Below are 25,131 nucleotides of genomic sequence, written 5' to 3'. Positions count from 1 at the left end.
CCGGGCTGTGCAGCTTGGGACGGAACGCCCAGCCCTTCGGATGCTGGCAGAGGCACTCAAGTTTGGTTCATCCTTTCTGCTTGGAGACATTGCCTGTTTCCCTTGCAAACTGAGAAGCAGAAGTCAGCACATCCGTCCAGCAAGGGTGGGGTGGCCAGATAGCCCAGTGCGCACACTGAAGGCTCACCTGAACAGAAGCCGAGGATGCAGCCCTGGTGGGGCCTCTTCTACCTCACGTTCCTGTGTTTTCTGATGCACATCCGAGGTAAGGAAGGGTCTCTTCTGGGGAGAGCTGTGTGGGTGTGCATTTCTATCTGGCTGCTTTAAAAAAAAAAAAAACTGCCCCAAACCACTTCCACTCAGGAAATGGCTCTAACGTGCCAGATTGTAGAGAAACAAAAAACAGAAAACAATAGACCAAGTATGATGGCTTTGAGGGGAGAAAAAGGGGCTGGGTACCAACTCGGGGTCTGGGAATTGGATCCAGAAGTGTGGGATGTGGAGTCACAGCTCTTAGAAGCGAACTGTTTTTGGTGTCTGCTTTTGATCTCTGTGTGTCACACATGGAAAAAAGTGACCCATGTTCCTGGGGCGTGTTGGGAGTTTTCAATTCCTTGTTTTCGATTTAAAATATCAGTGCTGCGTTTCTGTATGGGGACAATGGAACGGAGACACAGCTTGGTTTTGTGGGACCGATCACCCAATATTGGGTTTGCTGGAAGCGCAGCCTCCGTTCAGGTGTTTAGACGTTTCTCATCAATGTCACCCCTCCTCTTGGCAAATTAAAAGCATCTGAATTGTTTACGCCCCAAACTTCAATACAGGCTCTTCTGGTGATGCCAGGATTTTGGTTTGTCGGAGAGCAGAGGTGGGGAGGGACCTAGTTTGGGAACTATAATTTACCCATGACATGTCGGATTTAATAGCAATTAAATAAGCTCCTTTGGTCCTTTGAATTTTAGGAGAGGGAGGCCCAGGCGGGATTTAAGAGTGAGAAGTGTTGTAGGTTAGGAATTTAAAGGATTTTGTTTGGATGGCATTCTTGTGGCATTTCCTGTTTACCCTGTTTGAGGATGGTTGTTTAGGGGCAGATGTGGTTTTGTGAGACATCCTGGCACCCAGAGCCCAGGATCTTCCTGGAAACCCTTCCAGGATTCCTTGCTGTCTGCACATCTTGCCCCCCGGCACGTGGGTCACGCAGAAACGCAGTCCAGGCGCTTCTGTTTGCAGGGAGATGTTAGTCCGTGAACTGACACCAGGGCTGAAGGAAGAGCAAAAGGGCAGAGCTCTGACTCTACACAGACCCGCCCAGAAACCAAGACAGCAAAACCTGTATGAGCATTTATTCCTGCTGCTGTGCACACAGTAGGAACTGTGGGTTTACCTGCGGGCTCAGGCAACTCAGCCTCCTACCAGGCACGGTCGGTTTGCTCCTTTGGGGATCATGGGATGTCAGATTCCTTCAGCTCCTCATGTGAAGTTGATCCAACTGGCATCTCCTTGGAATGTTTTGGGGCTTCACCCATGGGGGTCAAGGTTCAAGGCCACCTTCTCTCCTGCCTGTGGGAAGAAGCAGACAGGGGTTCTTCTATGACTCCCCCCATAACTGAGGCTGTGATACCCGTGGAGGGTGAGGACCTCCTGGACCTTGGGGGTTCAGTCAACTGGAGGGTGAAAAGAGGATCTCCATCCCCTGAAACTGAGGATGATTCCTGTTTGCATCATGAACTTCTAAAGTGGGGTCCCCAGACCAGTGGCACCAACATCCCCTGGGAGGTAGTGAGATATGATGTTTCAGAGTCACCCAGACTTCCTGACCTAGACTCTGCCTGTAGCCAGATTCCAGGCTGATTTGAATGCCCTTGAGGGTCTGAGAGGCACTGCGACAGAAGCTCTGAGGCTGAGGGGACAGCTGTGGTGTGGACCAGCGCGCCGTGAGTGGCCTGTCTTCAAACGGCTGTGCTGAAGACCCTCTCCTTTTCACCCCCTGGGTGACTGTCTCTGCCCCATCCCACTCCCCCAGGCTGTCGGAAGGTGCCTCCGCGATGGTTGAGAATCTCCTGTGGGTTTGAGTCTGTTACAGGATGACCTGTGTCCCCCGCAAATTCATATGTTCAAGTCCTATCCCCCAGGACCTCAGAATGGGACTGTGCTTGGAGATGGGGGTCTTTAAAAAGGTGATGAAGGGAAGATGAGGGGGAGGGGGAGGGGCAAGATAGGGGGAGGGGCTTAAGAGTTACAAACTATTACGTATAAAATAAGTTCCAAGGAATTCCCAGGTGGTCCAGTGGTTAGGACTCAACTCTCTCACTGCCGAGGGCCCGGGTTCCATCCATGACCAGAGAACTAAGATCCCACAAGCCACGCAGCCAAAAAAAAAACAAAAACAAAAAATCCCAACTCCTAAAATAAGTCACAAGGATATATTGTACAGCCCAGGGAGTATAGTCACTATTTTATAATAACTATAAAAGGGGTATAACCTTTAAACGTTGTGAATCTCTATGTTGTACACCTGAAATGTATGTAATATTGTACATTAGCTATACTTCAATTTGAAAAAGAAGACTTAAACAAATTAAAAAATTTGTAAAATAAAATGAGGTCACTAGGGTGGGTCCTGATCCCATAAGATGGGTGTCCTTATACAAAGAGGAGATTAGGGACACACAGAGGGACGACCCCGTGAGGACACAGGGAGGAGACGGCCGTCTACACACCCAGGAGAGAGGCCTCAGGAGGGACCAGCCCTGCCGACACCTGGATCTCAGATTCCAGCCTCCAGAACGGGGAGACATAAATGTCAGTTGTTTCATCTGCCCAGTTGGTGGTATTCTGTTATGGGACCCCCCAAAAAAGATAAAAGTTCTTATCCTGCAAAGGGAGGTCCCTGGACCTACAACCGCAGTACCTTTAGGAGCTGGTAAGAAATGCCACCTCCTGAAGCAACCTAGACCTGACATAGTAGTGTCTGTGTGTCACCCGTGTCCCAAGGGATCCCTGTGCACATGTCACTCTGGGAAGGCTGGTTTAGGACACGCCATCCGACGCCGCTTCCTCAGATGGCCTGCAGCGTTTTCCCCAAGTCTCCCATTTCATGACGCATGTCTTGCCTTTTTGGGCAGATAATCATTCCTTACTGCGTTGTGACCAAATACCTCTCCTCCTGGGGACTCTGTGCATTGGTACAGAGGGCTTCCGTCTGCAATGTGCTAGAAGGGCCCTTTGGGACGTCAGGAACCCAGACAACTGGTAGACATTTTGGGGCGAAACTGGGCTGCTATCAGGGGCTGAGGTCATGGAGGAGCTGTGTGGAGTGTCAGTCACCAAGTATCTGGATATTCACGTCGAGCTGTGCAGGGTGAGAACCCAGCTCTCTTTAAGAATATTTGCTGTCCTGCAGGAAACCGAAATGTCAGGAGAAACTAGAGACTGGAATGGACTTGGTGACACAGCTGTTCCAGGAGCAGGAGGTGGAAACCTGCCGGTGATGCACCAAGACCCACTGGGAACAATTCCCCACTTGGACGCATCCCTTCCTTTTCTCCCTTGTAAATCTGAACCGCTAACCTAGGCAGATGCTTTCTTTTCTCTACTCCATGAATCTCAGCATCCTGGGAAAGAGCTGCTGTAATATGCTTTCTGTACATATTTTTTTAAAAAATTGAAGTATGGTACTTTTATTTTATTTTATTTACTTATGTATGTATATTTATTTATTTATTTTTGCCTGCATTGGGTCTTAGATGTGGCACACGGGATCTTTGCGGTGGCGCCCGGGCTTCCCTCTAGTTCGCGGGCTTGTCTCTAGTTGTGGCCTGCAGGTTCCAGAGCGCGTGGGCTCCATAGTTTGCGGCATGCAGGCTCTAGTTGAGGCGTGCGGTAGTTGAGGCGTGCGGGCTCAGTAGTTGCAGCGCACAGGCTTAGCTGCCTCGCCGCATCGGGATCTTAGTTCCCAGACCGGGGATCGAACCCACGTCCCCTGCATTGGAAGGCGGATTCTTTACCACTGGACCACCAGGGAAGTCCCCTGAAGTATAGTATTTTTAAAGACAATTGAGCCAGAGTCAAAAGGGGCACCTTCAATTTGCCTGAAGCAAGTCGGGATTTGTTCCCTGGGAGTCCTGCTTCAGCTGGGTGAAATCTCTCAAGGACAAGAGAGTCCTACAGACTACGGCATGCAAAGTGGCTTAATCTGTGACCGCTGATTCCCGGAAGGACTGGCTTAAATTAACCCACGCTTCAGATGAAGCCTGTAAATTCCTATGGAAAGCAATTGTCCTGAAGCGCAGCCCTTCCCGAAGGGGACACAGATACAAGGACACTGGCTGGAATAATAAAATCTAAGATCCTGCCTGCCTGTGAGGGGTGGCATTCTTATCCCCTGATGGACCCACTCAAAGGTAATTAAATTCAGCACCTATAAGTTCTGCTGCTAACGGCTGTAATTGGTGCCAGGGCTTTAGATAGTAATCAGTTTCCCCCCCTCTTCTCAGAGCTAGCCTGGGGCTGGTTTTCTCCTTCAGAAGGAATAATTCAGGGGTTAGTGGGAACTGTGCCTCTATCGTGGTCACTGCCGTGGAGGCGTGGTGGGTTTTTTCTAGTGCGTGGTGTCATCCTCGGCACCGTGCCATGATTATTCCAACAGCTCTTCCCTTTGCAAAAATGCCCTTTGTCCTGTAGGCTTGTGGGTCTGAGAAGTTCAGAGAAGCGAACTCTGATACAAAGCATCTTAGAATCTTGTTGGGGTAGAATTTGACTGGGGAGGGAGGGGATTGGTTACTAGAGATAACGAAAGAATTCCTGCAAGTGCCACTCAGGTGGTCTCAAAATCCGTCCTAAATAGCTTTTTTTTTTGGAGGGTAGGGGGTCTTGGGTATGATGCTAAGACCTCCCACCCAGCAGCATGAGTCATTTTAGACCCCCATCTCCAGGATGTCAGCAATGGGTGACCAGCATTATGATCCCAGAACCCAGGCGGCTGCTTTCCCCTCGGTGTTTACAGATCCCAGAACATGTGGGATTGATTAGAAACCGCCGAGCCAGCTAAACTAAGCAGATCAGAAACACGTCTTATGTTCCCAGCCCCGTCTTAGGCTCTGAGTGGAAAAAAAAAAAAAGCTAGTGGAAGTAATTGCCCTGGGGAGCTGCATCCCCCCTGCCCCCCAGCTCCACCGAGATGGAGCCTCTGAATCAGCATCGTCCACCTGAGTGATGCGCCTGGCAGGGCTGCACCCGGTGGGGCTACAATTTGAAAGCACATGGGGAGGGTCTTGGCTGCAGCCCCTCTGGAGAGCAGAGGGCGTCGGATGCACGCCAGCCTGGCCTGCGGGACTGGATCGTCGCCAAGCCGAGGGTAGGGGAGCGCCTCATACTGGGTGCGGTCCGCCGGCTTTGTGCGTGAGTCACGGCCACGGGCCTCCCAGTAGCGCCACAACTAGGGACAGCTGCCTGCACGACCTCTCCTCGTCAGAAGCATCTCCAAACGGAAGGAGGCTGCTGGAAAGAAAAGGGGACACAGAACGGGGTTAGGGCAGGGTGGAGGGACGTGGCTGTTCTCAAAGCCCCAGAGGGCGCTCCCTGGCTTCCGGCTGCAAGCAGGCCAGCTGGCGAGCCTACCACATCCCCAGAGACGACCCAAGGCCCTTTTGGAAAACAGCCAGCTCCCGCCCAGCCCGTTGGGTGTGCAACGGATTTGGGAGAGGCCTGGAGGAGACAGATAGCAGAGGCTTCGATCATCTCAGAACAGGGAGTGGCCTGACACTCAGGTTGGAGGACACGGTTTAGGGGCTTCTTTACGGGATGCCTGGGATGAGCCTGGTGAGAGTCCTTTGTAAACTGTCAACAGACGATTAGAATGCAAATTCCAGAGCTGTCCTTGTAGCTGAGGGCACTGTGGGCCCTGCGCCGGTATCTGTCCTTTCAAACGGGGAGGGAGGGTCAGCCACAGCCCCACTGGCAGCCCTGGAAGGAATGTATCTTCAGAATCCCCAAGGCTGACGCTGATTCCTGTCCCTCAGCCCCCGGACAATGACCCAGAGCAGAGAGTGGCCAGCTTGTTCCCCAGAAGAGGACCTGGCAGAAGCTGGCGGGACACAGACCCTGGCCAAAGAGAGGGGCGATGGGGACAGATGTGGGACCTCCCTGTGTCAGAGACGGCTCTCCGGGGTTTGGCCTTCTAAACGCACCGAGCCCCGGCCTCCAGTCCGGACCGTGAGGCTGCCGGTGGGTTCGCTCTGACCTCAGCTCTTCTGCTGTCCAGTGCCTGGGCCGGTCCCAGCTCCGGAAACCCCTGCCTGGGGGTGTCCACGCACCGGGGTCCCAGTTCCCTTGACAAGCAGCCCCAGAAGCTGCCCCCATAGCATGCCAGCCGGGCCAGGCCAAGGGCTTCCCTGACCCCAGGCTGGACGGGTCAAAACGACCTCCAGGCAGACTCGGGGAGTCTAGGACGCCCAGGGTCTAGGAAAACGGTGTCCCTCCGCTTCCCGCCAGCCCCCTTCCAGGCACAGGGGCTGGGACTGGGGCTCCTGGAGGGTCTGGGTGCAAAACCTGATGTTGCCCTTAAGCTCCTGGAAACTCAGGCCCCTCGGCTGGGACAAGTGCATGGTCGTAACACTGACGTCCCCTCGTGGGCAGAAGAGGGATGCTCGGGTGACCTGCAGATGCTTGCAGTGGGACTTGGTACATAGTAGGTGCTCATAGACAGCTAAGCATCCTAATAGGCCCCCAGCGACGTTTTCGAGGCAGGTCTGGTGCAGGGCAGCAGGGGGCACAGGGTGGTGCCTCCAGGCCTGTCTGCACGTGGCAGCCGTCAGAGCCGAGGCCCTGGAGAGCAAAGCGCCGGGCGGTGAGCAGTCCGAGAGCCTGCCGGCCAGAGCGACAAAGCAGGGAACAGGTCATGGGGGCCTGAGAGCAGTGTCTTTGCCTGAGGAAACCCTGCCCTGTGCAGATTTAGGATTTCACACTGAGATGCTTGAGCACGTGGATGGACCTTGAACACAGGATGCTCGGTGAGAGAAGCCAGACCCAGAAGGGCACACCGTGTGTGAGTCCAGAACAGGCCAGTCCACAGAGGCAGAGGGTGGGTCTGGGCTGTCAGGGGCTGGGCAGGGGGGATAGGGAGTGAGTCTTAATGCAGACGGGGTCTCTTTTGGGGGATGAACGTTTTCTGGAACCAGAGAGAAGTGGTGGTTGCATAGCATTCATTATAAACATACGAAATGTCGCTGGATTGCGCGCTCTAAACGGGTGAATTGTATAATCTGTGGATTCTGTCTCAACAAAGCTCTTTGAAAAAGCTCTTTTTTATCAGCCAAAGATGAGATACAAATTGGTCAGGAGCTCAGAGGTTTTCTGATCGGGCTTCTTTAGTTTTAGAGGTGGCGAAGGTGGTGGGTGGGATGTGTGGGGGAAGAAGCCCTTAAACTGGCAGGAGAGGAACCCTCAGCTCGTTAAAAAGGTTTTGTGGGGTTTTTTTGAGATAAAATTCACACGCATAAGAGTCACCCTGTGAACTCTTCGAAGGTGAAGAGTGCAGACATTTTTGTTTAGCACATTCACAATTTTGTGCAGCCATCACCACCATCGAACGCCAGAGTGCTCTAATCACCCCCATAAGGAGCCCCGTACCCCTGAGCAGTCGGTGCCAGTCCCCCGACTCACTTGTTATCCACCCGAGCTTCTCCGAGTTGAGCTTGTAAGAAAACTGAAATCCAGCCTCCGCTTCTCTCCAGAGCCTAAACTTCCTCATAGTATTTTTAGCAAGTCTGAAACTCGCATGCCAACAAAATTTCTGAGCCCCTGCACACTGGGAGGGAGCCGGGGTTGAAATGTTTGTGAAATGCTTGCAGGGGTGTCATGGAGAGGCAAGGGCAGCGTGCTTCTGGGCCTCAGTCCAAGATGCATTCTGCTTAGCCATAAAGGAAAATATCCACGGTTCCAGCCACAGAGCTGCCACCGTACCGCATTTCCCGAAGGCATCCCCTGAGCTGTAAACCAGGGTCAGAGTGTTTCCCAGTGCATAAACCACTATCTTCCACACGGCTCATGTGTCACCTCCTCCAGGCAGACCTCCAGGCCGGCTCACACAAGACATGAAATTGCCCCCGCTGCCTTGTGGTCTCCGCTGCACCCTGTCCCCACCTTTAGGGATATTCACGGGTCTCTCTCCCCTAAAGAACCAGGAAGCAGGGCTAGTGTCATTAAGGTCCCGTCCCCATTGGGTAACAGTGTGCCTGGATCAGAGTCACAGTTCGTAAATGTTTGCAGAATGCATGGGTTCTTTGGCTTTCCAAGACGTCTATGTGTTTTGCTCGAGGCAGCTGAGATCCTAGGAGCATCTCCCTCCTCTTTAAGATGGGGATACCAGGGACTTCCCTGGTGGTGCAGTGGTTAAGAATCTGCCTGCCAATGAAGGGGACACGGGTTCCAGCCCTGGTCCGGGAAGATCCCACATGCCGCAGAGCAAATAAGCCCGTGCGCCACAACTACTGAGCCTGCGCTCCAGAGCCCGTGAGCCACAACTACTGAGCCCACGTGCCACAACCACTGAGCCCGTGTGCCTAGAGCCCGTGCTCTGCAACAAGAGAAGCCACCGCAATGAGAAGCCACCGCAATGAGAAGCCCGTGCACCACAATGAAGAGTAGCCCTCGCTCACTGCAGCTAGAGAAATGTCCGCACGCAACAACAAAGACCCAATGCAGCCAAAAAAACATTTTTTTAAATTTTTTTAATTAAAAAAAAAAAGATGGGGATGCCATTTGCAGCAACATGGATGGATCTAGAGATGATCATACTGAGTGAAATAAGTCAGACAGAGAAAGACAAATACCATATGGTATCACTTATACGTGGAATGTAAAAAATAACACAAATGAACTTATTTACACAACAGAAACAGACTCACAGACATAGCAAACAAACTTATGGTTACCAAAGGGGAAAGCGGGGGGAGAATAAATTAGGAGTTTGGAATTAGCAGATGTCAACTATTGTATATAAAATAGATAATTAGCAAGGACCTACTGTAGAGCACAGGGAACTGCATTCAATATCTTGTAATAACCCATAAGGGAAAAGAATCTGAAAAAAATACATATGTATAACTGAATCACTTTCGCGTACAGCAGAAACTAACACAATGTTGTAGCTTAACTATACTTCAATATTTGCTTCCCTGGTGGCACAGTGGTTGAGAGTCCGCCTGCCGATGCAGGGGACGCGGGTTTGTGCCCCGGTCCGGGAAGATCCCGCATGCCGCAGAGCGGCTGGACCCGTGAGCCATGGCCGCTGAGCCTGCGCGTCCGGAGCCTGTGCTCCACAACGGGAGAGGCCACAACAGTGAGAGGCCCACGTACCGCAAAAAAAAAAAACCTTCAAAAAAAAAAAAAAAAGACAGGGGTGCCGTCATCTTCCTTCGGAGGCGTCTTTGGTGAGGGGCACAGCCTGCCAGGAAAGCTAAGATGTTGGTTTGACAAACACACCACAGGGGAGGTGGAGAGAGAGAGGGGGACTTTGGTCTTCCGCTGACCTCACAGTGGGTGGTGGGCTTGACCTTTGCACCAGGGAGGATGTCTGGGCAGATGGGGCCGAGGGGGTGGAGACAGGTGTCGGGGGCCCTGACGGTCCCATCGCGGTGTGACCTAGTGCCCTATGTCTCCCCACAGGTCAAGGTGACTTTGATTTGGCCGATGCTCTCGAGGACCCTGGTAAGTGCCCGTCTTTCTCTCGGAGATGCTGTGCTTCGCAGCCTGTGTCAGCTCTGTGGTGCCTCGGGGTTGGGGTGGCGGGGATTCCGAATTCCCGGGAGATGGACCTTCACATCCGGCCTTAGCTGTGGGGCTCCGTCTTATGTCTTGGTAGGTCTGGGCTCCCCAAGCCAGGGGTCCGCGCATACGCTGGAGGGTTTTCCTTCTCTTAAATGTGGTTCACCTCTACTCGCGGGGCATCTACGACTTGGAAGACCCCCCTACACCCCACCTGTGTGTGGCCACTACCCTTGAGGTCAGCTTCACCTTCTTGCCAGCTGGAAAGCTGACTGTACATCTCCTGGGCCCGGGAGGAAGGTCTGGATTAAGGCCCACAGTCAAGCTGGGTGGCAGGAGTGTTCAGACCTGGGGGGCTTGGGGAAAGGTTGTGACCTGCAGGCATAGTGGGAAGAAAGATCGGTGCTTGTCTACTCAGAAAAATCAGCTTCTTCTGTCATCAGGACAACCCCAGGTCACTCATCGCACATCAATTACAGTGGATTTTCCGAGAAGTAAAGAAGGGACGTGATCACCAGACCCACTCAACTTAAAAAAGGATGACAACCAGGGCTTCCCTGGTGGCGCAGTGATTGAGAGTCCGCCTGCCGATGCAGGGGATGCGGGTTCGTGCCCTGGTCCGGGAAGATCCCACGTGCCGCGGAGCGGCTGGGCCCGTGAGCCATGGCCGCTGAGCCTGCACGTCTGGAGCCTGTGCTCCGCAACGGGAGAGGCCACAACAGTGAGAGGCCCGTGTACCGCAAAAAAAAAAACAAAAACAAAAACAGAAGCTTGAGAACCAGGGGACAGGGTGACCTCCAATACCAACCTGTCACCACTTCTCCACAATTTCCTAGAGATTATGAGCCGGGGGCGACACTTAGTACTTCTGTTCTCTCAAAGGAGCTGCTTTTTAAAATGAAAATACACCTTAGGAATAATAAAATTTTAACAATCTTTCTTCTCTAGAGAATGGCATTTTGCAAGATATTCATTATCTAAGTTTTTACATTTCTGATATGTTGGAAGTTTTACTATGTATTATTTTGTAATCAGAAAAATTGCAGACATGTAAGAAATAGAACAAAATAATGGATGAAGAAAAAAAGAAAAAGGATGACAACCAGTGATGCAAGACCTGCTCCCTCCCCAATTTTCCCCACTAACTGAGGCTTTTGCTAGTGGTAACCATGACAGAGCAGATATGAAATTATTGTCAGAGCACCAGACAAACCTAACGATGCAGGTCAAGGCTGACACACTGCTTCCCCCATCAGACTGCAGTGGTGAAGGGCTCAGTCCTCCCCAGAGTGGACGGGCTGCGAGGTCAGGGTTATAGGAGGGCCAGTGGTTGCAGCCACACTGCGGGGCATTGGGAGGTACCCCCCAAATTCAGCCTGGGTGGTCGGCACAGGGTCTGGGATGGACAAAGAAGGAGCACGCCCAGGGTAGGGCACACGCAGCTGAGAGCTGTGGTGCAGAATCATCAGAGGCGTTTTATCGATTAAAAAACATCATCAACCTGTGAACTGGCAATTCCCCTCCTAGGAAGAAAGGGAAGGATTGAAAGGAGAGACTCAGACACATACATGTTTATAGCGGCGTAATTCATCAAAGCCAAAAGGCAGAAGCCACCCAAATGTCCATGGACGGATGGATGGATAAACAGCCTGGGGTCCATGCACACAGTGGACAATGACTCAACCACGAAAAGAAGTGGAGCTCTGACCCAGGCTACCACGTGGATGGACCTTGAACCCACGATGCTCAGTGAGAGAGGGCTTTCTGCCGAGAGGAAGGACCCTGTCCACTGTGCACCTGGCAGTTCCAACCTCCCTTATCCTTGTCAGGTGCCACCCCTCTGAGCACCTTCCCCAAACCTCTTCCTCCTGCCCCTGTCTGGCCACCCACACTGCACCCCCAGACTCACTGAGCCTGGCAGACAGGTACTCTGCACCTGATGCCCCGTCCATGAGTGCTGACCTCAGGGAACCGAAACCACCTGGGAAGCTGTGGACCACCGCGTTTACACACCCCCGGCAACAACAGGCACTCCGCAAACTTTTGTCACGTGAAGAAACACGTGCAAGAAAGTGAGAGAAGCATTGTCCTGGAATTGGGGGAAGCTTCTCTCCAGATCTGCCTCTGCTCTGCAGGCATGTGGTCACCTTGCACGTTTGTGTGGCACCAGCTCTGCGCCCCCCTGCCCTGGATGCTCTTGGTCTGTCGGTCATCCTGACGTCCGAAATCTCACTACCTCACCTCCTGCAAGGCTCAGATGAAACTTACTTCCTAAGGAGCTGAGCTGACCACCTCAGGAAAGCTTTGCCCCCCCAGCGGGACCTCTGCACAGCTCCCATGGAGACTGGGGGGCATGGGTTTTAAGGATGCTTTTGTCCCCCTCCCCAATACAGAGTGGAATTTGTGTTCATATCATGTCTGTGTTAGTGCCTTGAAATTCTCATTGTTTATTAGGGCATTAACGATTCTTCCTTTGAGCTGCACGTAAATCCTCAATGCGTATTGAATGTATGTTCTCTCTTTGTCCACAGAGCCCACCAAGAAGCCAAGCTCAGGTGAGTGACTACCTGGCTGCACAGAAATGAGTCTGTGCCCCGGAGATGAGGTTTTTGAAGGTGTTTCCAGGGACGTGGAGTGTGTGAAAGAGAGGCAGATGTTTAAAGCAAAGCCTAGTCCTTGGGGAACTGGAAATCAAAATCACAGTGAGACATCATTCCTACTAGGACTGCTAGAATCAAACTATGGGCGATACCAAGTGTCGGTGAGGGTGTGGAGACGTTGGAGCCTTCGTGCGTTGCTGGTGGGGATAGAAAATGGTGCAGCCTCTGCGGAAAACAGTGGCAGCTGCTCAGAAAGCTACGTATAGAATTTCCCTATGATGCAACAGTTCTACTCCTGGGTATAGACCCATATGAACTGAAAACAAGGATTTCAACAGAAACACACACACTTAGGTTGATCGTGTATAATTCCTACATTAGTCCAGGAGAGAAAAATTAAGAATAAAGTTGATGAAAAGAATAATAAAGTTGATTGAATGAAGAATAAACTTGATTAACTAAACAGAGAAAAATGAAGAATAAGCTTGATTAAATGAAGAATAAAATAAACTTGATTGAATGAAGAATCAAGTAAACTTGATTAACTAAGTAGAGGTCCAGAAATTTTAAAAAAGAAAAGAAAGGAAAAAAGATAAAATAGTAGGAATAACGTAACATTAATTACTGTAGATGTAAAATGATTTAATGACTATGTTAAAAGACAGGGCTTAAAATCAGTTATATGCTATTAAACAAAGTGAAAGTAAATGTTTGGGTAAAGATTTGGAGGCAGATACTAACCAGAGGAAAATGGCATCATGTAGCAATGTCAGACAAAATAATCTTCAAGGAATAAACAGTTTTTTGTTTTGTTTTGTTTTGTTTGCATACAATGTAAAGGCTAAACGGTTACTTTTGTAACTGTGTGTATGCAGTTTTTTCTTTAAGTTCTACATTCTGAGGTTTTACTTCTAGCGGCTAAGTGATTTTTAGCAGCTCGATGGTGATCTGTAAGTCTGTGAGCAGCAACTGTGAATAAAATATAAGCTCTAGATCTTATTTTATAGGCTGCTACTGATGGAAGGACATTCTTCTCTTCTAAACATGCAGTGTTGTCTTCCCCACAGATATCTACCCAAAGCTGACGCCTCCCTACCAGCCACAGCCTGGAAATCCGGACAACAGTGGAAGTAAGAATGTTCATTCATTTCAAAACAAGTTTGATGAAAGGTGCCTCTTTTTTTTTTTTTTTTTTTTTTTAACTATGAGTTTTCGTCTGGCTGCTTCTGAAGTAAGAACCAACTCAGCTTTTGCGGGGGCGGCGGGGAGCAGTTTGCATTATTTTCTTTCCACGTTGCTCAGACACTTGGAGAATACTGAGCATTTTGGGACGTTGTGCATTATTGTGCTGGAATTTTAATCAGGCTGGAGGACGAGTCTTTTTCTAGCTGTTTCCGTGGTTCCTAATAACTTGCCATGCACTGTGCGTTTTAGGTCATTTATCTTCAGTTTCTCCTTTGTTTTAAAAACTTGGCAGACACTGTGCCTATAGATCACCGAAAAAAAAGGGGGGGTGGCCAGGAGGGGGATAATATTAGCCAATAGCCCATAAAGTCCTCAGCAATTCAAAAACCCTAAAGACCTAAAAGCTGACCAGGCAGAGGTAACCAATGACACTGGCCAAGTTGACAGCTTGCGGAAGCTTCCTGGAAGCTTGGTGTGGCCTTGAGATGGGTGGAAATTCATCTCCTCTGCGGTGGTGATGGCCACGGTGAGGGAGATGTCACGAAAAGTAAGACGTAAGGTTCTACGAAGCTGTTACCTAATTGCAAAGCAACCCAGGCCACTAACTGCGTTAGTTAATGGACGCTTACGTTACTACTTTGTCATGCTTGATACCGAAACTTGGCCTCTGTACACCGGTGCCAAATTGAATCTCAGAGACAGAGTTTCAGGTGAAGTAGAAAAGAGTAGCTTCGTTGCTTTGCCTGGCAAAGGGGGACACAGCGGGCTCCTGCCCTCAAAACTGTGTCCCTACCTGGGGTGGGATTCGGTGAGGAGTTTTATAGCAATGGTTCAAAGGGTGGGGCTGCTGAGAAGGACCACGGTACCTGCAGGGCCTGCACTCCTTCAGTGTAGACATCACCTGGGCTCAGGTGGTCTCCTGATGGGCTTCTATGCTTCTCAGAGGTTATCAAACTGTGGCCTTCTCTTTGGAATGAAGAATGCTTTATCAAGTAGTTAACACCGTCCGTTTGTTGGGGGTTTCAATATCTGCCAAACAGTATTGTCATGTGTATCTCTTGAGGGGAAACCAGAACCCTTCCCCAAGGCTGCACTGTTGTTTCCTAACGGCTCCTCTCTTGTATCTGCATCCCCTCTCTTCCCTGATTAGCATCTGTCTGAACCTGCCCGTTGGAACTCAGGGAAGGTCATGGGGGCTAAAGGAAGCCTACTTCCTGTAATCAAGAAACGGGGGACACAGAAAGGCTTTTGTGCCCAGGAGCTCCACAGGGCCCTGCTCGGTTTCATCCCCCCCCCTTTTTTTTCCCCTCCAATTTTAACATCCTAGCTCCATGGATTCCTTTCTTGTAAAAATTCTTCCCAACCTTTTCAACAAACTATTGTCCGATGGAGCACTGTTATTCTACAAGGTGCCAATGGAAATACCTCCTGGGGAGTGTTTCTTGCTACAGTCTATTTGGGGATCTTGGGTTAAACGTGTTCCCATGGGCTTCCCTCCTACGTATGGGGTCCAGAGAGTGTTTGATGCTGGCCATCCTGTAAGATGAGTCACCAGGACCAGGGTGACTCATCCACCCCAGGGCAGGGCGTGGGTAACAAGCCTCACGCTTGGGAGGGGTCCCTCTGTGACTCAGGGTTCCAGCAGCTGACACATTCCAAATTAGAGGAAGGTTGCTTTCTGGCCTTTGTTTTCAAGCTCTGCTAAAACCCAGTGGGGAGATGCCTTTAAAATGGTGCCCGCAAATACTGAATTTATATTTGATATGAGTGATACGGCTTTTGGTATCAGCCTGACTGTCCCTTAGAAGCTAGTTCTGCTGATGGTTTATTGTTTATTGGGGAACACGTCTTGATTAAGAGGTTTTGGAACACTGATCAGACTCAGTGAATATGCTTTCTGCCTAACCCATTTGGAATGATTCATAATGAAATGATAAAACATGTAAAAACAGGGACGCAGGAAACTCAACACACACAGCAAACGAAGAGGGGAAAGAACTTGATTAGAACTTAAGTATGGAAACAGCGATACAGGAGTAGAATCTCTCCTTAAATTTCATGCTTGCCCCCGGCTCACCCAGTTCCTGTACGTGTCTCTTGATAAGAAAGGTGAGTCATTGAAGGTAGTGGTGAGCAGTCCCTTGAATACAGGGCGTTCTGGAACATTCTGCTGTGCAAGAAAGGCCCTGCAGGTGGAATGGGAGACCCTGGCAGAGACAGTGTTTTGTGCCAAGGCTCTGGGGCAGGAAGCTTGGGCTAATTTTGAAGGACAGATTAAGGGCATTTGTGACAAAAGTTAAGATTAACTCCAGTGAGGGAATGCACACACGCACAGCAGGAAGGGTAACACGTCATCAAAAATGTGAGATGCTTTTGTCCTAATATTAATGATGGGCTTTTGCAAACAACCTGATGTTTGAGATAACTCTAAACATTGGAACATTCACAGGGCAGCGTCTGCCAGATTCATTTCAGGAATCTGTGACCTTCTTGCTTTCAGAACCAAAGGAGGAGGTTCTGGGCACCGAGATCAACATGGTTTTTAAAGATTTGGAGATTCTGAGTACCAGAGGTTCTGTGAAAGCGATAAACAGCAAATATAAATAAGCTGGAATGTCATGTTGTATTTCGGCCTTTTGTATTGTGTGAATGGTTCACTGCGGGAAGATGTCATTCTTCTCCTAACATCACCTTGGTGTTGTCCAACAGATATCTATCCAAGGCCAAAGCCACTGCCACGTCCCCAGCCTGGCAGCTCTGACAACGTTGCAGGTGAGTCCAGAGTATTGAGACGCCTTCTGGAAGCATTGGGAAGGTTGCAACGGACCATCTTGGAACTCTGTCCTCGGGCGGTGAAATACGAGTTGGCGTTTGAACTATGCAGCGGTTCTTTAACAAGGAGTCCACCTGCTCTTAGCAATCCCTCTGTTGTTGGAGGAGGCATTTTGTTTTGTTTTGTTTTGGGCTGAAAGAATGCAATGCGCCCCAAAGACATCTCACGTCACTATGGAGGAAGGGGATGATCTTTGTCCTTGGTTGCTCTGTTTTGGGTGTTCCGTTGAGTTTTACTTCCCTTCTCAAGAGCCGTGTGGGGCCACGTTGCCTGTTCTTATAAGGACACCAGTCCTATGGGATCAGGACCCCCCTAATGACCCCATTTTACTTTAATCATCTCCTTAAACACCCCATGTCCAAATCCAGCCCCATCCTGAGGTGTTTGGGACCAAGACGTCAACATATTAATTTTATGGGGACACAATTCAGCCCATCACAGCTTGTGTCCACTTGGAAGAGGCCTTTATTAAATGACCTCTCAATATTTAACTCATACCCACATAGACTATTTCGCTTCAAAATGAGCCACCTTCGCACCAAGCATTTTGCTTTCATCTCAGATCTGTCTTTAAAAATTGCACTCCAGGGACTTCCCTGGCAGTCCAGTGGTTAGGATTCCGCACTCCCAGTGCAGGGGGCACAGGTTCAATCCCTGGTCAGGGAACTAAGATTCCGCAAGCGGTCAAAAAAGAAAATGCTGTCCGGACACAAGAAGGTGTAGAGAAATCTCCTTTATTCCTTACTAGCTGAGATGGCTGTTTGTTGTCTGTGTTTCTGTGGGAGACACTTCCTGGTCTCGGGGGCTGGGGTTTTCCCTGGTTGCCCTGGGAAGCGGGTTCGGACTTGCTGTTAGCAGACCCGCTGGATTTGCAGGGTGAGCCCAGAGCTGTCTCTGTGTGCTCAGGGGATGCCCTGGGGTGACCTTGTCCCTACCACTGTCTTGGGGAGAGGCAGGTGGGGTCTTTGCGGGATGTCACAGCCTCTACTTCAGGATCTTGGCTTTCTCGTCGGCACTTCCTTTGGAGATGTCACTGGGATTTCCTTCCTCTTCACATGGCCTTTCTGTCCTGCAGGGGGAGGACGCTACAGACCCAGCGACCATGGGAGTAATTATGGTAAAGGAGTTCTTCCTTTAAAGCTGCATGAGGAGAAATTCTCCTTCTGAAGAACTAAACCCCGTGTGGGCGCCGCTGGGCAGCATGTCCTATGGGTCCTGCATGGAAGCTCCCTGACCACCTGGGTTGCTAATATGTGTCCTCACCGGTCACCAAACCTGGGGAGGGCTTTGCCTGGGCTGCACATTGAAATCCTGTCAAGAATTGGAGGCCTGCTTACACGTGTTACTGTGCTTGCACATGTGTGTATGCACATGTGCACACCTGTGCGTGCATGCATGTGCATGTGCACGTGGCTGGGCGCACACATGGATGCCTGTGTTTATACATGTGGATATATGTTCACATGTGAACATCTGCGCCTGTGTATTGTGTCCATGCATGCATGCGTATGCATTTGAAATACACGTGCATGTGTGTGCACTATGTGCATGTACATAAAGGTGGCTGTGTGCATGTGTATATAGGAGTGTGGCTCTTGTGTGTTCACATGTACACATGTGGATGTGTACCATGCACATTTGTGTGGAGACATGCATATATGTGTCTGTGCCCATGTCCACATGGGCACAATGCATGTGATGCCTGCGTGCATGGCTGCATGTGTGTATGTGTGTGTTGGGTGCCTATGTGTGTATGGGTGTGCACATATATACACGTGGACACGTGCTTGTGTGTCGCACGTGTGTGCATCCGTGAGTATGTGTGCTTGTGTGTCGCACATGTGCACATCCATGAGTATGTGTGCTTGTGTGTCACACATGTGTGCATCCGTGAGTATGTGCCCTTGTGTGTCGCACGTGTGTGCATCCGTGAGTATGTGTGCTTGTGTGTGGCATGTATATATTTGGGGTGTGTGCTGCATGTGTGTGCACATACGTGTGGTATTCCCTGAGCCATGAGGTGAGAGCCACGCCCCCTCCACCTCCATTGGTCCCGCTCCCCGCTTAGCTGTAACGCCTGCATCTCCCCTTCCTAGCTCTCTCTGTCCCCACCTGCCCGCTGGGAGGTCAGCTCCGTGAGAGCAGAGGTTTGGTCTGCTCTGCTCGTGGCCACGTCCCTATCATCTTCATGGCACTGGCAGCAGAAGGCAGCCCGACCAACTCTTCTGAATAAATGAATGACCGTGTGCTTGTCCCCTTCCAGGTGGAGATGGCCATTCCTCGTACGGCAACCCACAAGGTAACACACAGGGACGGGGCACCCCACCTTTCCCAGGAGCGAGCTCTCCACATCACTGTGGGATGAAGTGGGGTACACGTGTAATTATTTCAACCTGAGGGTGTTCAGGGAGCACCTCCTGTTCCCATGCTTGTCTGGAAGCTCCTGAACACACATGTCTGTCCTTCAGGGAGGGGTCCATCCTGTGGGGGTCAGAGAAGGAGGGCGAGGACTGTCCTCAGGCTGGAAGATGCCTCGGAGCCCTGAGAGCCCGGCTGGGGTTCGTGGACCTGCCGCTGGGCCACCAATGGTGTCCCTTTCATTGACCACTACTGACCGGTAGCCAAAATGGAGAGGAGAGGGGAAGTCATGGCATTCAGCCAAGGAGAACGCCCAGAGGGCACTGCCAGCCCCATCACAGGTCCAGCAGTGGAGGCTGGAGTCTGGTGGGCTTTTGTTGTTTGTCACTGGGTGGATGGGGTCCAGCCTCTTGGTGATCTGGCATTTAGGTGGAGGGTGACAGTGAATCCGCCCAGCTGACCCCAAGGCTTTGGGAAGAAGAAAGGTATTGAGGTGTCTTTCCAACCTTAAGACCCTGTCCCCATGCAGAGTCTCAGTACTGCTATTTTCTGGGTGTATGGGCATTCTGGGGAAGTCCATGGATGCTTTTCTTCTCGTGGGCAGGAGGTGGGGCAGGAGGGGTGCATCTCAGGGCAAGAATCCAGGTCTGACACATGGTTTGATGGGGTCCACGGCAGGACAGAGGGACTCATCCTAGACTGGGGCAGAATGGAGGTGGGTAAGGATGCTCCTTGAGGGGACCATCTCCAAGGCCGGGTCTAAAGGATGGGTGAGAGGCAGCCAGGACAGGAGAGGTAGGTGCTGTGCTAGGTCGCGCTGGGTACACCCCCGGGAACAACAGTAGTTTATGGGGCCAGGGTGTGGAGTGTGATGGGCAGGGGGCAACACTGGTGACTGGCCAGGCGACCCCATGGGCACGTCTGCACTTTATACATGCTTCACGGGAAAAAGCCTGCCCCTATTTATACCTATGTGATGCATGGATCAGAGGGCCAGCGACGGTCAGGGAGATCAGTGTTGAGACCCACTTAGTTCTCAGACTAAAGAGGATGTTGTAGAGACAGTGCACATGGGGGTAAGAGGTCAGCCTGGAGGACCATTTGGTAGTCACCATTGATATCACGTGGTTGATTTGTATGGGATGGCAGAGAGGAAAGAGGTGTATCAGTTAGCAGTGCTATGTAACAAAAGAGCCCCAAACATAGTGATTTGAAACAACCACCATTGATTATGATTATGTGAGTCGCAACTGGGCTAAAACCAGCCCACATCCGTCCAAGAGGCCAGGCCAGGCTGGGCCACAAGGCAGCCAGACATGGTACCAGAGAATAAAGAGAAGCATGACCAGGATAAGAAGCATCACAGCTTCATGTCTGCCAGTTCTATTGGCTGAAGACCCAATTCTGAGGATGATGACCTGGACCCCCCCACCTCCCATGCCACCAAGCCACATGGTAGAGGGTGTGGATGGGGGGTTGTGAGCCCTGGAGAGCGGGGTCCAGCAGGGGACAGGGTGAGATAGCAACACAAGGGGGGGATAGATCCCTGGGCACCATGGTAACGCTCTTCCAAGCATCACGGGAGTCACATCCACGGCGTGGCCACTCATCCGTCACCTGCGACACGCCGGGCACTTGCCTGGATCTGATGTAGGACGTGGGTGGTTATTTTAGATGGAAGCAACGATTTGTTCTTCTGGGGAAGTGTTGATTTTTGTCATATCAAAGTTCCATACCTTGGATTTTGTGCAGGACAACCTAAGCTTCCCTTAAAAGCATTGATGTTTGCTATATGGTTGTGTTCAGAGCCCCAGCATGATTTGAGGATCGGGCTACCAGGCACTTCTTGGTTAAAAAAATTTTTTTGCATGAGTGAACATTCTATGTCCCCAAAGCTACAGATTCATCCAAATTCACAAATACATGAAAAACCATATCAAGCCTATCTTCTGCGCAAAACTGTTGGATGCCCCAGTCCGATAAGACTGGTTGGTAAGCTCCCCTCGGGTGAACGCCGAATCACTTCCTCGGGCTTCTTGTGTGAATTCCATCATCCTCCCGTGAATAGGACGGTGGGGAGGGCCAGGGATGTTATTGCAGAGCTATTTACAATCAGCGGTGTTCTGGCTGGCTGTGTTTCTCACAGACTATCTTGCTTTTCTGGATTCCCGCAGGCAACAGGATAGCAAACATCATGTCTCCTATCGTGTGCGGGGTGCTGGTGACCCTGGTGGGGGCAATAGCCAGCTATTTCCAGTACAACAGGAGGAGGAATTGTTGCAGGACAAACGGCAAGTTTCCCTCCCAATTTTATTTTCCCTAAGTGTAAAGCCTGATAAGTATATGAATAAATATCGCAAAACAGAAGCAGACTCACAGATACAGAGAACAAACTAGTGGTTCCCAGTGGGGAGAGGTAAGCGGGAAGCAGGGAGGAGCAAGATGGGGCAAAGAGAGTAAGAGGAACAAACTTCTGTGTATGAAATAGATAAGCAACAAGGATATGTTGTACAGCACAGGGAATAGAGCCAATATTTTATAATAACTTTAACGGAATACAATCTATAAAAATGTTGACTCGCTATGTTGCATGCATGAAACTGATATAATATTGTACATCGACTATAGTTCACTTAAAAATTATTTTAATAAAATAACACCCAGGCTTCCCTGGTGGCGCAGTGATTTAGAGTCCACCTGCCGATGCAGGGGACACGGGTTCGTGCCCCGGTCCGGGAAGATCCCACGTGCCACGGAGCAACTGGGCCCGTGAGCCATGGCCGCTGAGCCTGCGCGTCCGGAGCCCGTGCTCCGCAACGGGAGAGGCCACAACAGTGACAGGCCTGAGTACCGCAAAAAATAAATAAATAAAATAACAGCCAAAACAACTTACATCCAGTAAAGACAGTGGCACATCTTCACACGAATCATATGTATCTAGGAAATTTGTTCTTTTTTTTTTTTTAATTTTATTTATTTATTTATTTATTTATTTATGGCTGTGTTGGTTCTTCATTTCTGTGCGAGGGCTTTCTCTAGCTGCGGCAAGTGGGGGCCACTCCTCATCGCGGTGCGCGGGCCTTTCACTATCGCGGCCTCTCTTGTTGCGGAGCACAGGCTCCAGACACGCAGGCTCAGTAGTTGTGGCTCACGGGCCTAGTTGCTCCGCAGCATGTGGGATCTTCCCAGACCAGGGCTCGAACCCGCGTCCCCTGCATTGGCAGGCGGATTCTCAACCACTGCGCCACCAGGGAAGCCCCGGAAATTTGTTCTTAAAATGAAAAATGTTTCATTTTATTTAGAACTTATTACTTTTCAAAAAGTCCTTAAAGTAGTTTTGTTTTGTTTTCTTTTTAATATAGGCCTTTAGAGCTGATTTGAAACCACACCTAAATGATGGCTTTTAAGATCTCTTCTTGTTATACATTTTTTTAAATTGAAGTATATTTGCTGTACAATATTATATGTTACAGGTGTACACTATAGTGTTTCACAAGTTTTAAGAGTTATACTCCATTTACAGGTATTACGGAATATTGGCTATATTATGTTATAAAATTCTTTGACAAATATATGTTAGTTAATTTATTTAACTTATGATGAAAGGCTAAATCCTCTTGAATACAATCTGTCAAAAAAGTTCAAGCAAAATACATACTTTGATTTTGTGAGTAAAAGGTTTTCTGTCTGCTTTTCTTTAATAAGGCAATGTGTTTAAAACTATTGCAAATAGAGTTGAAAAGAGTCACCCGCAACGCGTCTGTGTGAGCTGTGTTCAAGTGTCACACTCAATAACTGATAGCATATGTTGAATTAAAAAATACTTTCGGGGGTCCTTCGCTGGTAATGTTATTTCTGATAAAGTCCAATGTAGACCCCCTTGCATAATGAGGGGGCTTTTAAAGCTGGGATTTTATTACGGACACACGGGGGACCTGAGAAATGCTTTCGAAAAGATGCTTACACTTTTATTAATTTTTTAAGGTTTTCTCATCTTAAGATTTGGTTTTACTGCCACAGACCCTACATAAGTAACTTGCTTTTGTTTTCAGTGAACTTTCAATCACAAGGGAGTCAGGAAAGATATTTGGGTGGAATCTGCAGTTTTTGGACCCTTCTCCCCAAAGAAAACCACAGAAGGACTAAATGGCAAACCTTTCTGTAGAAAGGTGCACAGACCCCAGGGAAATGGGTTGGGGCCAGGGCTGGGGGCGTGCTGGGACTTTCTGCTTCACCTTTGGGTCCAGGCTTCCGGGTTTGAAGAATAACACGCCCAAGGACGGGTGGGTAGCCGTCCTTGGGAGCAGACATCCTGTCTGCTAATCCTTGAATGCCGTAAAGGGAAGATGGGCGGGGTGTGGGTGGAGAGGGGGTTGCTTTATTGCAGAAATAACAGCTCAGATGTTAACTCGGGGTCTCCCAAGGTTTGGTCCTGAGACCAACCATGTCTGAATCTGTCTGTGTTTTGCCAGGGGGCCTCCACCTCCAGGAAGGAAGCTATAAAACAGAAGCCTATTCCAGGAGTATTTTTTTAAGGATTTGGGCAAAATCCTCAAAATCCCAAAACCTGCCCTTGGCCTCCCTCTGCTGGTGGGTGGGGGGTACTGAGCAACCCCCTGGCCGGGGCGAGCCTTGGTGTACATAACCCCGGACCCTGAAAGTTTGGGGGGCGGGGGACAAACAGTTTATGAAGAACAACATTACTTTCTGGGCACCATGCCTTATCATTACAGAGACACTGTGCATTAATTTCGCTTGCATCTTTGGTCAAACTCTGTAAGCACTTGTGACCCTGGGAGCTCAGGGCTGAAAGTGGGCAAGGAAAGTGAGGTATCATCTCAGACACAAATGTAAGGGGGTGGGGGGAGCCCCAACAAGCGAAGTCACCAAGATAAATACTATTTTAGTGCCATATTTAAAAAAAGATAACAAACTGGCAAACTACAGCCTGCAGGCTTGCTGCCTGTTTATGTCAATAAAGTTTTACCGCAGCCAGAGGCAAGTAAGGCACCATATACAAATGCAAGACGGGATCCCACGTCTATTTCACATTTTGATACTATGCTCACGGTGGGCTTTTCTGGGCATTCATTACGATTTTTAAAAAAAGACACTGCATTCAAGTATTACGACATCTGAGTTTTCTGGCACCTGCTACAACTTGGTGTCCACTCACCTCCCCCTAGTTGAATTTCTGAAGCAGGAGCAGTTTTTATTCTGTTTTGGATCATGCCTTTCCCGTTTATCTGAGGCGGAAGCCCATTTTGGTTAAAGCAGTGTCCTGTCTTGAAGCTCCCTCCTGCCTTTTTGGGGACTACATAAAATACACGTCAAATAGAAAGCAGTAAAAAAGATACCAGTGCTTTAAGATCAATCCGTAGAGTTTTTTTCTTTTTTTCCTGGCTATGACATCTTGCATCCAATCTTTCCTTACAGAACCAGAAAACATCTGAGGCCCTCAAAATCCACCCTTTGCTTTGAGAAAAGCTCCACCCAGACAAGAACCGCCTTCATCACTGCCGTGCAAAGTTCCTTTCCTTCTTGGCTTAAGCAGCTGCCCTGAAGGGTTTTCTCTCCTGTTTGCAGTAGACGTGCTCCCTAACCAAGAATTCCTAATTCCTCAGACACATCGATCATGATAAGGTAGAGAGCTGGACCTTGGGTTGTAAAAAGATTGCTTGATCTGTTGTTCCATCGTGAATCTGGACAGAGATTCCAGCTCTGGAATGAGCTCCGAAACTACCTCCTGGTGTGACCTCAGGCCATGGACGTGGTCACAGAGCACAGGGGCAGCAGAATGGCACCAGGGTCTTGGGCGGGAATGCCATCAGCTTCTAAAAGATGGAGACTGCTGTTTGGGTTTCCAACAGGCTCGGGTAAGAAGCTTGACTGATGCTGTAAGTTCCTTAGTTATGTCAGGAATCCAGACCCGTTCATCACCACCCGTGAATCGGGAATGAGTGATTTCCGACCCTAACGGCAGAATTTGAACATTATTTCAGCTCACAAAAGTATTGTCACCTGCACAGGATGAGGCTGCATTGGGGAAATTTAAGTGCAAAATCGCTGATGTGGAATCCGTCTCGGGGAAGAGATCATGGGGTGCTTTTTTCCTGTGAAATAGTACAGTTTCTACATTTTTTTGGAGAACGTGGGGTAGAAATAGAGATTTGCAGATGTTGAGGCTTTTCGTATTATTTTTGGTCTTTGATCCTCTGTGGGTACCAGTTCTTAAGGCGACGGCAGTGCTTTCCTTGGTTTATACTTTTCTGTTTACTGGACTACTTCTATCCTCAAATATCTAAAACGTATACTAGCTGTTTGCTTCTATTTTAGTAATACTTTAGGGGAGAGGAAAAAGGATGGTTTGGGCAGATTAGTATAGTTTGA

General features: G+C 49.6%; 1 protein-coding gene across 1 annotated transcript; it reads left to right on the top strand.

Moving 5' to 3' along the window:
• On the top strand, positions 1-24,809 carry LOC308608887 (glycoprotein Xg-like). The gene is made up of 9 exons (XM_081222215.1): positions 1-265; positions 9,667-9,708; positions 12,297-12,320; positions 13,433-13,495; positions 16,260-16,322; positions 17,459-17,500; positions 18,647-18,682; positions 20,916-21,032; positions 24,178-24,809. Exons 1-9 carry the CDS (start codon positions 205-207, stop codon positions 24,192-24,194), a joined length of 465 nt encoding a protein of 154 aa, XP_081078341.1. The 5' UTR covers positions 1-204; the 3' UTR covers positions 24,195-24,809.
• The last annotated feature ends 322 nt before the right edge of the window (positions 24,810-25,131 follow it).

This window comes from Mesoplodon bidens (genome assembly GCF_964165515.1).
Source record: "Mesoplodon bidens genome assembly, chromosome: X".
Classification (NCBI taxonomy): Eukaryota; Metazoa; Chordata; class Mammalia; order Artiodactyla; family Ziphiidae; genus Mesoplodon; species Mesoplodon bidens.
Note: the sequence above shows the minus strand (reverse complement) of the source record. Positions and strands in the feature narration are given on the sequence as shown.

Excerpts from the sequence above, each read along its gene's own strand:
- LOC308608887 (XM_081222215.1), top strand. The coding sequence starts at position 205 with ATGCAGCCCTGGTGGGGCCTCTTCTACCTCACGTTCCTGTGTTTTCTG. Across the intron at positions 266-9,666 it reads TTTTCTGATGCACATCCGAG|GTCAAGGTGACTTTGATTTG; the intron begins GTAAGGAAGGGT and ends GTCTCCCCACAG. Across the intron at positions 17,501-18,646 it reads CGACCATGGGAGTAATTATG|GTGGAGATGGCCATTCCTCG; the intron begins GTAAAGGAGTTC and ends GTCCCCTTCCAG.